Raw genomic sequence first — 13,387 nt, forward strand, 5'->3', positions numbered from 1 at the left:
CTTTATTATGTAATAGATTGTCGTTGTTTCAAAACTATGTGATGTAATTTAAGCACTACGAGCCATGTATAATGGGACTTCCGCAGATTTTATGTACAATTACTCAACATTTTAATTTCAAGTATTTTGTTAAGACAACATGCCCAAGTTGTAAGTTTGAGGTGTGACAAGCTTGGACAGAACATATACAGATCTTCTGCTGACTTGTGCATGGATTCAGTCTCAGAGCAATATGTTAAACATTTTTTAGTTTGGAAGATCCGAGGTCACCATCTTCCTTAAATTCTTACTGATGAGGTATCAAAATTACAGTATCTCAACATGCCTATTATGACTTGCACCATGTAACACCCGGAAAATTAAGGCAAGTAAAAATTATAAAGTTTTCATTTTATACTTATTTTATCCTAAGAATGCTAAGAATTAAGTTTTAGGAAGTGTGGGGATGTTTGGATATGAGTTTACAAGTGGAAGAAGCCATTTGGTTGCAAAACAGGACTCCCCGGGTGTGAAAAATCCCTTCCTAGGCGTGAAACAGCAGCATAATATCCTCGGGCGTGAAACACTGACAAATATTGAGCTGTACGGTTTTTGCTGTATAAAACCGATTTTTGGCCCTTGTCTTCCTCATGTTTTTCTATCTACTTTCTCGCACTCTCTTTCACTTCGGTCAATACTATCGTAGGGCACGATTTTGGGAGCTCCATTACCATTTATGAGCATTGATTTCTCCCAGAGTGCAAGGATTACAATGAATGGTTTTCACAATCTTCATCTTCTCCATTAGACCTCATACCTACCTCCTAGCTTCCATTCAAACTCGATTTAGGGACTTGCAAGTGCCCTTATTCACCTTCTCCAAGCATTTAAGAGTTCCTAAACATCAAGATTTCAAGTCTAGATCCAAGATCTGAGTTCATCTTCTTCATCTCCATTTCCATCATTGTTGACCTAGTTCTTGGGTTCTTCCTAAAAACGATTTGCAAGTCGTCTTAACCTTTCCAAACCCTTATTCTTGTTAAAAGCTTTCATTTTAACCTCCTAGAACATCCCTTTTGGTGCCTCCATTATATTGAGTTTTTGATCATTTTGGGTGTTTTTGGTGATTTGAGATTTTGGATAAGCCATTGTATGAATCTGATCTTAGGGTTACTTTTGGTACATCTCTAGACTTGGTTGAGACTTGGATAAAGTTCCTAGAGGTAGGTGTTGATGGATCTAAAGCCTTCACCATTTTGGAAGCTAGAGATGGATTTGGAACCTAGGTTTAACCTAACCTAGCAAGGTGTGTTCAAGTTGCTTGGTGAAAACAATGTTTTTGAAGTATTGATGTGTTTTACTTGATATTTATCAAATGTGTTGAATATTTGATGAAGTTTGTATATCTAATAAATTTGGCTCAATAAATCTTGTAAAATGCCTATACTTGGGTTTTTGGACATTTTGATAAATAAATCATAAGTGTGGGTTCTTTTGATGATTTATGCTATAAATGGAGATTATTTGGTGATAATGCATTTGTAGTGTATTTGGTTTCGAAAATGCATTTTGATATGGGACATCTTGCAAATATAAATGGTATGATTTCAATTGGAAAATGGTTTGTCTCAAACAATGATGGGTTTTTGAGTTTATCATGCCTTCAAAGCATGTGTTTGCATAAACGTTGGTTAAATACATTTTTATTGATGACTTCTATTTAATAGTCAATTGAGTTGTTGAGCTTTTGGCTCGGTTTGACTCAAATGAGTCTTGGGGACATTTGTCCGGTTTATTTGCTCTATGTTGAGCTTTGGAGTTATATGCAATTATAGCATATCTATTTGAAATATTACATGCTTTGAATGCGTGGTCATTCATATGGGGTCATGTAATTTAGACTGTAACCGAATGGATTCATAGGCATAGGAGTCGGTCTTCATTGATTTAAATTAGAACGTTCATTCTCGCATTGTGTCCAGGAATAGTCATTGGGTCATCGGAGGCCTTATAATGCAGGCTCTTGTAGTCGAACATTTGTCATTGACCCCATGGTGTAATTTCTGAGTCAATTTAATGGGATGGTTATTCCCGTATTGTAGCTAGAAATAGGCATTGGGTCATTGGAGGCAACTTGGTACAATCTTATGGGAGTTGGATGCTAGCCATTAGCCACTATGATGTAATTTCTAGTTAATGAGTGTACCTGGGATCAGTGGGGGTCTTGAATTATGTACCGCAAACAATTGATCCCATTGGGCTGTTGATCCTTAGGATGTGCTCTATAACGTGGAATGGTAGCCTACTTTTGTGTTCCGCTCCTAACCATGGAAATCGGGTCTCCAATGTCACCAAAAGGTGTTTTTTTTGGTACCGAGTTTTATCAATGTTTCCGCTAACGTGTTGGGTATGGAGTATTTTTCATTATTTATGGTTTGAGTATCGAACCTTGTTTATGTTTTAGGCATTTAATCTCATTCAATTTTGGGTGAGTATTAAATTTTGGTTCCATGAATAAATGAACGTTTTGATAAATGAGTTTTCATCATGATAAAGGTGGGTTTTGGAAAGAATGTGCTGTTTATACTAAATATATTTCATTTTTGGAAATTATGATTTAAATAACATCTTTTTAGTTACCATTTTTATACTTAAGATGAAAACAACTTGAACTCACAGGGCGTTAAGCGTAACCTTTTTCTTTCTCGGCATGTGCATCAGGTCCTTGGGAAATGGTACTTGAGACATTGTGTTGAATTGAGGGCTAATTAGAGGCACGAGAAGGATCTAGCTAATCAATGACCTTTCCGCATGTGGAGATAGCGATTGTTATTGGGTTTTAGTAACACCAAACTTTGACCTAGTCATTATGTAAGGCTTAGTTTATCTATTGTTGATGATTAAATCTAGTTTCGCTATTTGAGGTGATTCAAGTATTGATGTATAGAAAGAGATTTATCCCTTGTTTGATGTATTATAGAAAATTTTAATTTAGTCGCTCTTTCCAGATTTGAGGGTGTTACAAGTTGGTATCAAAGAATAATGTTTGAGAAATGAGAGATTTAAGTGTTGATTTTGGACTCTAGGGTCTTTCTAAGTGAATGAAAGTGAGAATGTACGAATAAGCACATTAAGATAGGATGTTTTGAGGTCGATAGAGACTAGCATCAATAATCATGATGTTGGTAACAAGAATCCTCATGTAAGGTACATTCATATTTTCACTTGGCCAGTGTTATTATGAACTTACTGTTACGTGTGTGCGCTTGAATTGCCTTCTCTGTGATGATCGATGGGGTAGAGAACGAACTCTCGGTGAATAGTCATCATAAGGTGTTTGTAGCAGTGTCACTTGGGTGACAGTCAAGTATAGAGATTTCGTTAAGATGATCAGCATAGGTCATAGTTATTAGATAAATTTGAATCGTAGGCTTATCAAATCAGCATTGTTTAGAGAAGAATTGGTAAGGTTGATAGATTCAGTTACCGATTTTTGACTCAAGATGTTTGGGCATTCGGATGTCGGTAGTGTAACTAGTGGACCTAGCGAGCGTGGCTCTAAGACTTTGGATCGCGACCAAATGCATGCACAACATTTATTTAAAATAAATTAAATGAATTATTTCATGCTTGTCAAAACTTTTGGACTTGTCATGTTATAAATTTTGGAAAATGTTTTGGCTTACCCAAGAGTGTAGCCCATGTTTTAAAATTCATGGATCGATTTGTTGCTTATATTTTGCGTACGAACTTTTATTGGAAGTTTTCTCCATGATTGATTTTGTTGGTACCATAAACTGTCGAAGGTGTACTTTGGAGAAGTTTTAAAATTGAAACATACATGAATTATTTCATGTTTCACTCAAAATACACATGCTTGATAAGTTGCACATTTTGATTTGTATTTTGACACATGGTAAAATTGGGTCAAGTTTGAAATGCATGAAGCAACTTCATTGCATATGTCTTGCATACGATTTTGTTGGAATTTCATTTTGTAACATTTTGTGGCTCAGGGGTGTAACCTTGAATTGCACAAGTTAGCTTTATTGTGAGTGTTTGTGTATAAGGCTTTATTGAGAATTTTGTCCTATGCAAATTTGTTGAACTAATCTTAAGATTTTGATGGCGTCCAGTTGTATAGTTCTCCTTTGGGTTTTTTTGGAGACTATTTTGTCGTGTATAATTTGCATATATATTTCAACCGGAGTTTTCTTTATTATATTTTAGCTAGTATTTTGGAACGACAAAAGATTATTGTTAAAAATTGTCTTAAATTTGAAACCAACATATTTTACATGAAATGTAAGTCATCCTAATCTTTCTAAACCCATATTCTTGTTAAAAGCTTTCATTTTAACCTCCTACAACATCCCTTTTGGTGTATCTCCATTATATTGAGCTTTTTTATCATTTTGGGTGTTTTGGGTGATTTGAGATTTTGGCTAAGGATTGTATGGATCTGATTTTGGGGTTACTTTTGGTACATCTCTAGGCTTGATTGAGATCTCATTGACCCCATGGTGTAATTTCTGAGTCAATTTAATGGAATGGTTATTCTCGTATTGTAGCTAGAAATAGGTATTGGGTCATCGGGGGCAACTTGGTACAGTCTTAGGGGAGCCGGATACTAGCCATTAGCCACATGATGTAATTTCTAGTGAATGAGTGTACCTGGGATCATTGGGAGCCTTGAACTATGACCCGCGAACAATTGATCCCATTGGGGTCGTTGATCCTTAAGATGAGCTCTATAATGTGGAATGGTGGCCTACTTTTGTGTTCCACCACTAACCATGGAAAACGGGTTTTCCTGTCATCAAAAGGTGTTGTTTTGGGTATCGAGATTTATCCATGTTATTAGTGACTTGTTGAGTGTGGAGTATTTTTCATTATTTATGGTTTGAGTATCGAACCTTGTTTATGTTTTTGGACATTTAATCTCATTCACTTTTGGGTGAGTATTGGACTTTGGTTCCATGAATAAAGGAACGTTTTTGATAAATGAGTTTTCATCACAACAATGGTGGGTTTTGGAAAGAATGTGCTTTTATACTAAATATATTTCATTTTGGAAATTATGATTTAAATACATCTTAGTTTTACCATTTTTATATTTAAGATGAAAACTGCTTAAACTCACTACGCGTTAAGCCTAACCTTTTTCTTTGTCGGCATGTGCATCAGGTCCTTGAGGAATGGTACTTGAGACATTGTGTTGAATTGAGGGCTAATTAGAGGCACGAGAAGGGTCTAGCTAATCGATGACTTTTCCGCATGTGGAGACAGCGACTGTTATTGGGTTTTAGTAACATCCGACCTTGACCAAGTCCTTACGTAAGGCTTAGTTTATATATTGTTAATGATTAAATCTAGTTTTATTATTTGAGGTAATTCAAGTATTGATTTATAGAAAGAGATTTATCCCTTTGTTTGATGTATTATAGAAAATTTCTATTTAGTCGCTTTTCCAGATTTGAAGGTGCTACACGCCAATGGCAGATTGTTTCTAAATGAGTAAAATATCTGAATACACAGACGTGTCAACCATTCACATATAAGCCCATGTGAGATCCTATAAAGAGACCATAAAACCACTACTTTAGCATTTAAGGTGGCTGTTCTGTATATTTGAATTTCTCAAGCATAATGAATTAATCATCGATGACTTCACTTCCTGATCTCTCCTTCTGAAGATCATAACGAGGATTTATGTGAATGACAACAGACAATAGTGTTCTCTACCTAACAAAATTTTAGTTGCACATGGAACTCCAAGAACATTATTAGATTTCAATTACATGTGTTGTATACGAAAAGTATGCGAACCGCAACAAAGGTTTCTGTTATAAAAAGGAAGGGGGATATCTTGTACATTGAACATAGAGGAGAAATTCAGTAACATGTGAAGTCAAGGTGTTTAAACAACTTATTCTGATCAGCTATATGGATGAACTTCCACGGACATAATAAAGAGGTTATTTCATTAAATATGGAAACAAAGATAACCAACAAATGAAATAGAAAATGAAAAAATAAAGGCTGTGACTTCAATCTTTTGGTAGTCTATAGAAGAGATGTCTTCTCTATGATGATGTTGGGATTTATGACAGTCAATACCCCTTTTGTCTGAGTAAAATATAAATCACCACGAAACATAGTTATCAAAATTCATACAGCAAAATTTGATGTAGAAACCCCCTAACAGAGGGTCAAAACAGGGACAAACCCCAAAAACCGTTCCACTACAAAAGAGTAAAAAACTATTTTCCCAGAGATGATACTATGTGTGAACAAGATGAATGCCAGATAGCATCTGAACMAGGTTTGAGTGCATCTTAACAGAATAAAGTCCACACATATAAGTACCCTATAGACATGCTCATAAACATCATTCTTTAAGAGACGTTGAGTTTCACAAAAACTCCATGGGTATGAGTTCCCAGTGCAAACTACCTGTTTCTCCAATATGCTCTCAAAAGGAATTTTGCTGAATCAAAAACTCCTCCCCAAGTGGGTAGAGGAAAGTAATGAAAAATTAACAATTATATAAAAAGAAATATAATGCCTGCATGTCTAGACGATAAAAGAAAAAAATAGAAATAGGAAAGTAGGCTAGTCATAAATGAGAGAAAAATTGGTTAGTATATGCATAGCGGTAGAAATATTCATTTGGAATCATCAATTAAGCGTTAAGATAGGAGTGAGATGTACTTTGAGTATATCTTTAACAGCTTAACTGATGTTCCTCAGTGAGCAGTATAGGTCATTTTTTCTCTACCACACCGGGGTTTGGAAAATAAAGGGGGTTTTTTCATCTAGCAAGTCCGAAATAAGAACATATTGTATTCTCCCAAAGTAAGTGTCCCAAACATCATGTCAAAACATGGGAAATTGTTATATACTATTTATACTTAAATGAATATTAGGAGTTTATTCTACAATTTTTCACTCTTACCAGTTTTGGGTTTTCATGTTAAATCTTTGTATTTAGTTTTTGCAAACTATGTTTACTAGTCACAATTTTTATCCCTATTTTCAATTGATATAGGCATGTTATCTTATATCCCGACAAGTAGGCAGATGAACAGAAATCGGAGAGCAAAGAATATTGATCATAAGATATATTGTGATAGCCAAGGAATCTTAATTGTCAAGTGGAACAAACTATAGAGAATATCTTAACTATAAGGAGAAAATATCCAAACATCATTTTATCACATGATATCAAATATATCAGACTAAGACAGCTTTATCATGGCATAAATTATAAATATACGAGTAGAACAATTATTTAGGAAGCACATATTTGTTCAACTTACGTAGACACATTTCTCTCAAGTTGTATGTCGAATAAGTATGCCAGGCGCGAAAAGTTCCATTTGATGTCATGCCATGAGGGCAAAGATACATCCAATTGCAGAGGTGTGGGTTTATTCAGAGAATTAGACATGCATGCAAAAGGCAAACCCGTAGCTGCAAATGATTGAATTACAGAGGAAAGTAACTGTTGTAGAGCAACAGTTGCTACTTTCCCATGATCTTGGTGTATCAATCTGACAAGCAAGCAAGATACCAATGCAGCCATCATGATCTTTGTTTGATGCTCCTGCAGAATTAATTCATCCGTTCAAATGGATCTTTACTGCAAATTCTAATCAAATATCTTAGTAGTTATGAGTATGTTACAACCTAGACTATAAACTATGGGTATCTATTTCCTACCAAATCAACTATATCAGGCGACATTATCAACCAGCTGATGGTACCGACAATGGCTGCTTAGGGTAGAAATTGGATAAGAAAGATATATCTCCATGAAGGTATAACAGTACAGTTTACCCTATTCATGTATCCAGTATCCGTAGAACATGCTCCTTGCTTGTTGGATTTGGGAGGAGAACAAACTATCATTCTTTGAAAATAACAATACATATCTAAGAGGAAAGTCGATCATGGGATTTGCATTATGGATGCCTCTCAAATAGTGCACACCTGAGGATAATCAAGCTTCAATTTCAAGAGCTGCGACTCGAAATTTTTGATGATGTGCAATTTCATCATGGATCCCATCTTATATGATGCTTTTATTGAATTGACATCTGGCTTCTCTGTCAAATGAAGGAAATGGAAGAAAAAAATGTATGACTATCATCATGAGTAACTTAATTATTTTTTTAACACGAGGAAGATTCATGCTATTAATACACTAATCTCTACAGATGTGACATTTAGATCCAACTTGACAGTGTATTGCACTGAATTTCGTATAATGTATCAGAATCAAGTATATTCATTTGAAGTAAGCCCAAGACCTAGATCAAAGTAGTTGACAATGACTGTAAAAAAAGAAGAAAATGGAAATGGTAAAAGAAGACACTGTCATACTCATGCTATCATGTTACCCTTGAGATCAATTCCCGTACCAAAAACAAAAGGCTATAATTCTATAACTAAAAAAAGAGCTTTCTCAAAGGATCATACTAACGTAATTATGAAAATTTTATAACATAAGTTACTTAAAGACTCACCTCGATAATTCTTGAAGATATCATTTGCATGTGAAGCGGGAGAATTGATCCAGCAACATGCAATAGCGCTTGATTCCCTAAAAACATCATATGATAAAACTTCGCTCACAATGCAAGAAATACAACATTATTGTTGTAAGTTGTAATGCTAAAGTTGAGAAAATTGCACCAACATAAACTAAATTTCCAATATTCACGAAAGTCGGGGGTCTTTATGGAAATAGCGTTCTACTCTTTGGACTACATGTCAGGTTAGCATCATCCCATCTCCGAGTGGGATATACTTGTTTGGTTTGGTTTGCAAATTTCCAATATTAAGTTGATGCATCCAAAGTCCAAACCAGTATATAATGATATCAAAATAGCATTTTATGCATGATTACAACTTGAAACCTTGTGTTTACTTTGCATGCTTCAAGCTCATGCTTAAATGAGATTTTATGAGCTTCGAGCTCATGTTCAACGAGATCCCAATTGCGAATGTTATATACAACAGTACACTCATTTACAAAATTTGGAAATTCTAAGAGAAATTGAGATCGACTACATTTTAGAATTCCAAAATTTTTGTTAAAAAGAAACACAATTAGTTGACAACTTGAGTGCTATAAAAATTGCAGACTTATTTACTTTTAAGTAAAATACTATACAGTATATGTTTCTATTTTTGTACTCAGATAGATTTTGATTCAACATTCTAAAAAATGATATAAACTTTAGCTGTCATGTCTGTAATTGGTTAGTTTTTTAATGTTCAATTTAGTGATACTCACCACACACGGGAAGGCTACTTGAGCAAAGAACGTAATCTGGAATCGCTTTGAGGAGATGGCGTACGGCCCTGGGAGCTTCGGTACAGTTTTCGCAAGGGGGCCATTAGAGGTGGCCACCTAGCATCTGATTATCGACTGTTGACCAGAAGAGAACTTAGATTCACCCAGCTGGGCGGCCTGCTTATCGCTGTAGTGTAATCAGGGACACGGGCAAGCAGTGAACACGACCTCAGGTCAAGTAGGAGGTCGTGTAGGCCTGCTGATGAGATAAATTTTTGATTTTGGTCTCATTTGATGGTGGGAGGTCAGATACAGTTAAGAGCAAACAACAAGGCGATCTTCCCCTCTCTAAATGTCCTTTGTAGTCTTTAGTGTAAGCTTTTAGTTGTAACCTATCTACTTATCTAAGCAATAATACATCTAGGCTTCATTGGATGGACGAAGAAGTTTGTAAGGCCATGGAGCCTCGTTTTATGCTTTGGGTTGTTACATTATTGCTTCGGTACTTGTTATTATTGGCTTGACACCTTGTATATTGCTCGTTGATACGTTTTGTTTACATTTTCGGTTGTTGGGTGGTTTGCACACATTTGACCTAGTTTGGGACCTTGTGTGTCGGCTTCCAGTTGAAAATCCCAACGGTAAAAGAAGCAGAAATTGGTTATTATTCATCCATTTATTTGGATCCATTATTTAAGCAGTATTTGAATTCAAACAGACTTGATATTCACTGCTATGAGTCGATTATAATGTATTGAAAAATAAATACAATTTTCAAAATCTGTTACTGGATGATACCGATTTCTTCCTGAACAACATCAACAACAATGAAATCCGCAATAGCCACTTGTACGACTATTTCAATGCTACTTTTGTCGGTAACATAAAATAGATCAAAATATCGTAATTCTGTATTTTTATTCTATATAGACGAATTTTAATGATTATCTAGCCAACTTTTTAGGTATAAACTTATAAATGATGAAAGCGTGTCCATGTTATTATATAGCATAGCACAATGTCCAAAGAAGATCCATATTTGTAGCTTATTAATCAAAAGGTATTATAAGTTAATATCCTAAGGGGGAGTTTGGTTTGATGGAATGATTTTGAGGGATTTGGATTTCATGGAAGGATTTGGAAATGGAGGGATTTGAATTTGGAAGGATTTGAAATCTTTGGTGTGTTTGGTTTGTAGGATTTGGAGGAATTGAATTCCATTTTTTATAAAAACAAATTATAAATATAATGAAATTAACTTTTTATTAATTGATTATACAATACAAATGTTTTTAACATATTTTAAAAGATTATTACATACAAATCCTACGAAATCCCGTGAAATATCAGCGCCTCCATGGGATTTCAAAATCCTATGTTTGTAGGATTTCAATTAAATCCCGGGATTTCAAATCTGGGAAATCCTTCAAACCAAACATGAGATTGGAATGGAATTCAATTCCAAATCGCTCCAAATCCAATCCAATCCAATCCCGCAAACCAAACCAGACCTAATGGAAGTGATTAGATTCAATATGGGAGGATGGGCACACCATTTACTATCTACATGCAGCATCATACAGAAGTACATTTACAGTCTCTTCTGCATAAGTGATGTTTGTACTAAGTGACGGTATGACAATGATGATGTCCTAGACCTCTTCAAAATCATTCAACTATACACATTAAGGGAACCTGATAAAATCTGAGCTGGAAATCTGTACACACTTTCCATGGAGCTCGGTATTTCCAACTCATGAAAACTGACCCTCTTATTTCTTCTTGTTTGTTCCCTAAAAGGAAGCAATTCCATAAGACTTTTTTTGAAGGGTCTCCTGGGCATAGCCCAGACTAATCCTGGCAAATTGCAAAGACATCAGCAGGCCCTGATAAACTTAGTGGCTACTTGTTATGGACGCCTGGCATTGAACCTAGCGCAGATGGATATTCCACCACATCCCCTTGGGCCTCAACCAATACGCCACAACCCTTGTGGTTTGGCTTACTGTCTTGATGGTTGATACTTGGGTTAAAAAGCTTATAACTGTGCCACTAGGTAAACCATGGGACTGTATAATCAATATCTAGACAAATATAACATGTTTTATTGGTAATGAAGATCCGAAGCTGGTCACATCTTTTTTGCAACATCATCTCAGATATATGAATAAAATGGTAAATAAAACACCTTAATATCATGAAATTCCGAACCACACTAGTCGAATTAGTTTTAAGATGATCCATGTATGCATCATCGTTGCACCAGTAACTCAACCTCTCATTTTATGTATCATTAAGAAATCCCACTTCTTCCTTGATGGGTATTATTCTATAACTTAAAATTCATTTTGACATGAAACATCTTAAAGGTTGTGGCTTGACAGAATTTGTAATCGAAATCGATTTTAATTTAAAATATCATGACTAAAATAGATGAAATGAAAACTATTACTAATTTGATCACCTAAGTTGATGATGAGAAGAAACTTACCATTTACCAAGATAAAGTGAAGAACTGTATCCGTTTAATAATAATTGAAAATAAAATAAAAAAAAAGGAAAAACTACTTTATGAAAAGGGATGTAATTCTTGCTTAAAAGGGCCCAAAAATCCAAGATTCAAAAGCTTACTTCTGCACACCACTTGCTTGTTAAAGTGCACTCTCTAATTCAGAATTATCTCCTATCCACGGCCTGTTCATGAAGTTTTACACGGACAAATTACGATATCAAGACACCCTCATTGAAGTTAGCATAGATATTGTTGACAAGCACGCTCAGATTACAATTGATATAAGCATAGATTTTATTGACAGATATTGCTACATGACGCCGAAACGCGCCCACATCGTAGTATGATCAGTGATGGGGTACTAAAAACCAATCAAGATTATGAATTCAAATTAATAATGTCTCACCTCTTGGAACGAGAAATCCTTGGAAATTTTGGAATTCTTGGAGATATCCATGGTTGAAAGCAGTGCAAGAGGAGCATCTCCTCTCTCTCACTCGCTCAATGCCTCTAATCTGTTGCTCAGCTGCACTCTCGCTCTAAAAACAGAGAGAGAAACAGCAAATACACATGGGTTGGAAGAAATTCATCTCGTGACCGGACTCGATTGGAAGCATATATATTGTTTCGTTGTAGAACCCAGAAAGCGACGTGATTTTTGGAATCAAGAAGGTGGGGGATTTTGGCATTGGATTTAAATGGTGTTTTCGGAAATATATTTGTGAAAGTGGACTGGTGGAGAATGGAGATACAATCAAGGGATAGCTGACCTTTTGGTTACTCCATTCCATGGCTCTGCTTCCAATTTCTTCTTCAATTGGAAGTAATTATTATAGTTTGAATTGTTTCACTAAAAAACCATTTTCTTATTCATGTTTTAAATAGGAATGACAACCGATCGGGTTTGGGCCTATTATTCGTATTTTCGTTTCTGAAATCAATATTAAAAAATTGTCTGCATTGGATCCCTGCGGTTTCTCCAATTTCTGTTGGGGAGCCTGTTAAGTGTAAAAATCTTTTTTTTTCGTTGGTTTCTCGTTCACCGTTAGTTATACCTGAACCCAAAACGTGAACCGATTTGAAAGAAATTACAATACGTTAATTTTTACAATTAAAAAATAAATTATAATTTTTTAAATATGTAAATCTAAATGTCTCAAACATAATCAAATCAATTACAAACAACATCTTATGTTACTATATAAAAGTAAATAGAAACTCAAACATCAAATAACTAACATACAATTTCAAGATTAGACAAAATAAACTACGTTTTTTCGTGAGCCTTATTTGGGGTATTTAAGGTAAATTGGATAAAAGTCTTTTAAGTTTTATATATATATATATATATATATATACTAGTTGTGTATCCCGCGTAATGTGACGGGATGTAAATTGAAGAGGAAAATTTACCACAACTTAGTAGCTTATCAAATTTAAAATGAGAATGCAATTCCACCAGCTAAAACCGAAAGTGAAGAAAGGTCTTTTCATTTTCTTCTCCTTCTTCTTCTCCTTCTTCTCCTCCTTCTTCTTCTCCTTCTTCTCCTCCTTCTCCTCCTTCTTCTTCTTCTTCTTCTTCTTCTTCTTCT

The 13,387-nt window shown here is 35.0% G+C and overlaps 1 protein-coding gene across 2 annotated transcripts in view; it reads right to left on the reverse strand.

Moving 5' to 3' along the window:
- Nucleotides 1-12,571, reverse strand: part of LOC112501986 (putative ion channel POLLUX-like 2) — a 30,821-nt gene extending 18,250 nt beyond the window's left edge. For both annotated transcript variants that reach the window (XM_025105783.1, XM_025105782.1), the window contains exons 1-4: nt 12,202-12,571; nt 8,511-8,587; nt 7,975-8,090; nt 7,302-7,588 (exon numbers count right to left, since the gene is read on the reverse strand). In XM_025105783.1, the coding sequence (XP_024961551.1) occupies nt 7,302-7,588; nt 7,975-8,090; nt 8,511-8,587; nt 12,202-12,278 (557 nt within the window). In that variant the 5' untranslated portion in view covers nt 12,279-12,571. The remainder of the gene's footprint in view (nt 1-7,301; nt 7,589-7,974; nt 8,091-8,510; nt 8,588-12,201) is intronic.
- Nucleotides 12,572-13,387: the final 816 nt, after the last annotated feature.

The sequence above is a fragment of the Cynara cardunculus genome, unplaced genomic scaffold (assembly GCF_001531365.2).
Source record: "Cynara cardunculus var. scolymus isolate 2C unplaced genomic scaffold, CcrdV1 Un_Scaffold_799, whole genome shotgun sequence".
NCBI classification, from domain to species: Eukaryota; Viridiplantae; Streptophyta; class Magnoliopsida; order Asterales; family Asteraceae; genus Cynara; species Cynara cardunculus.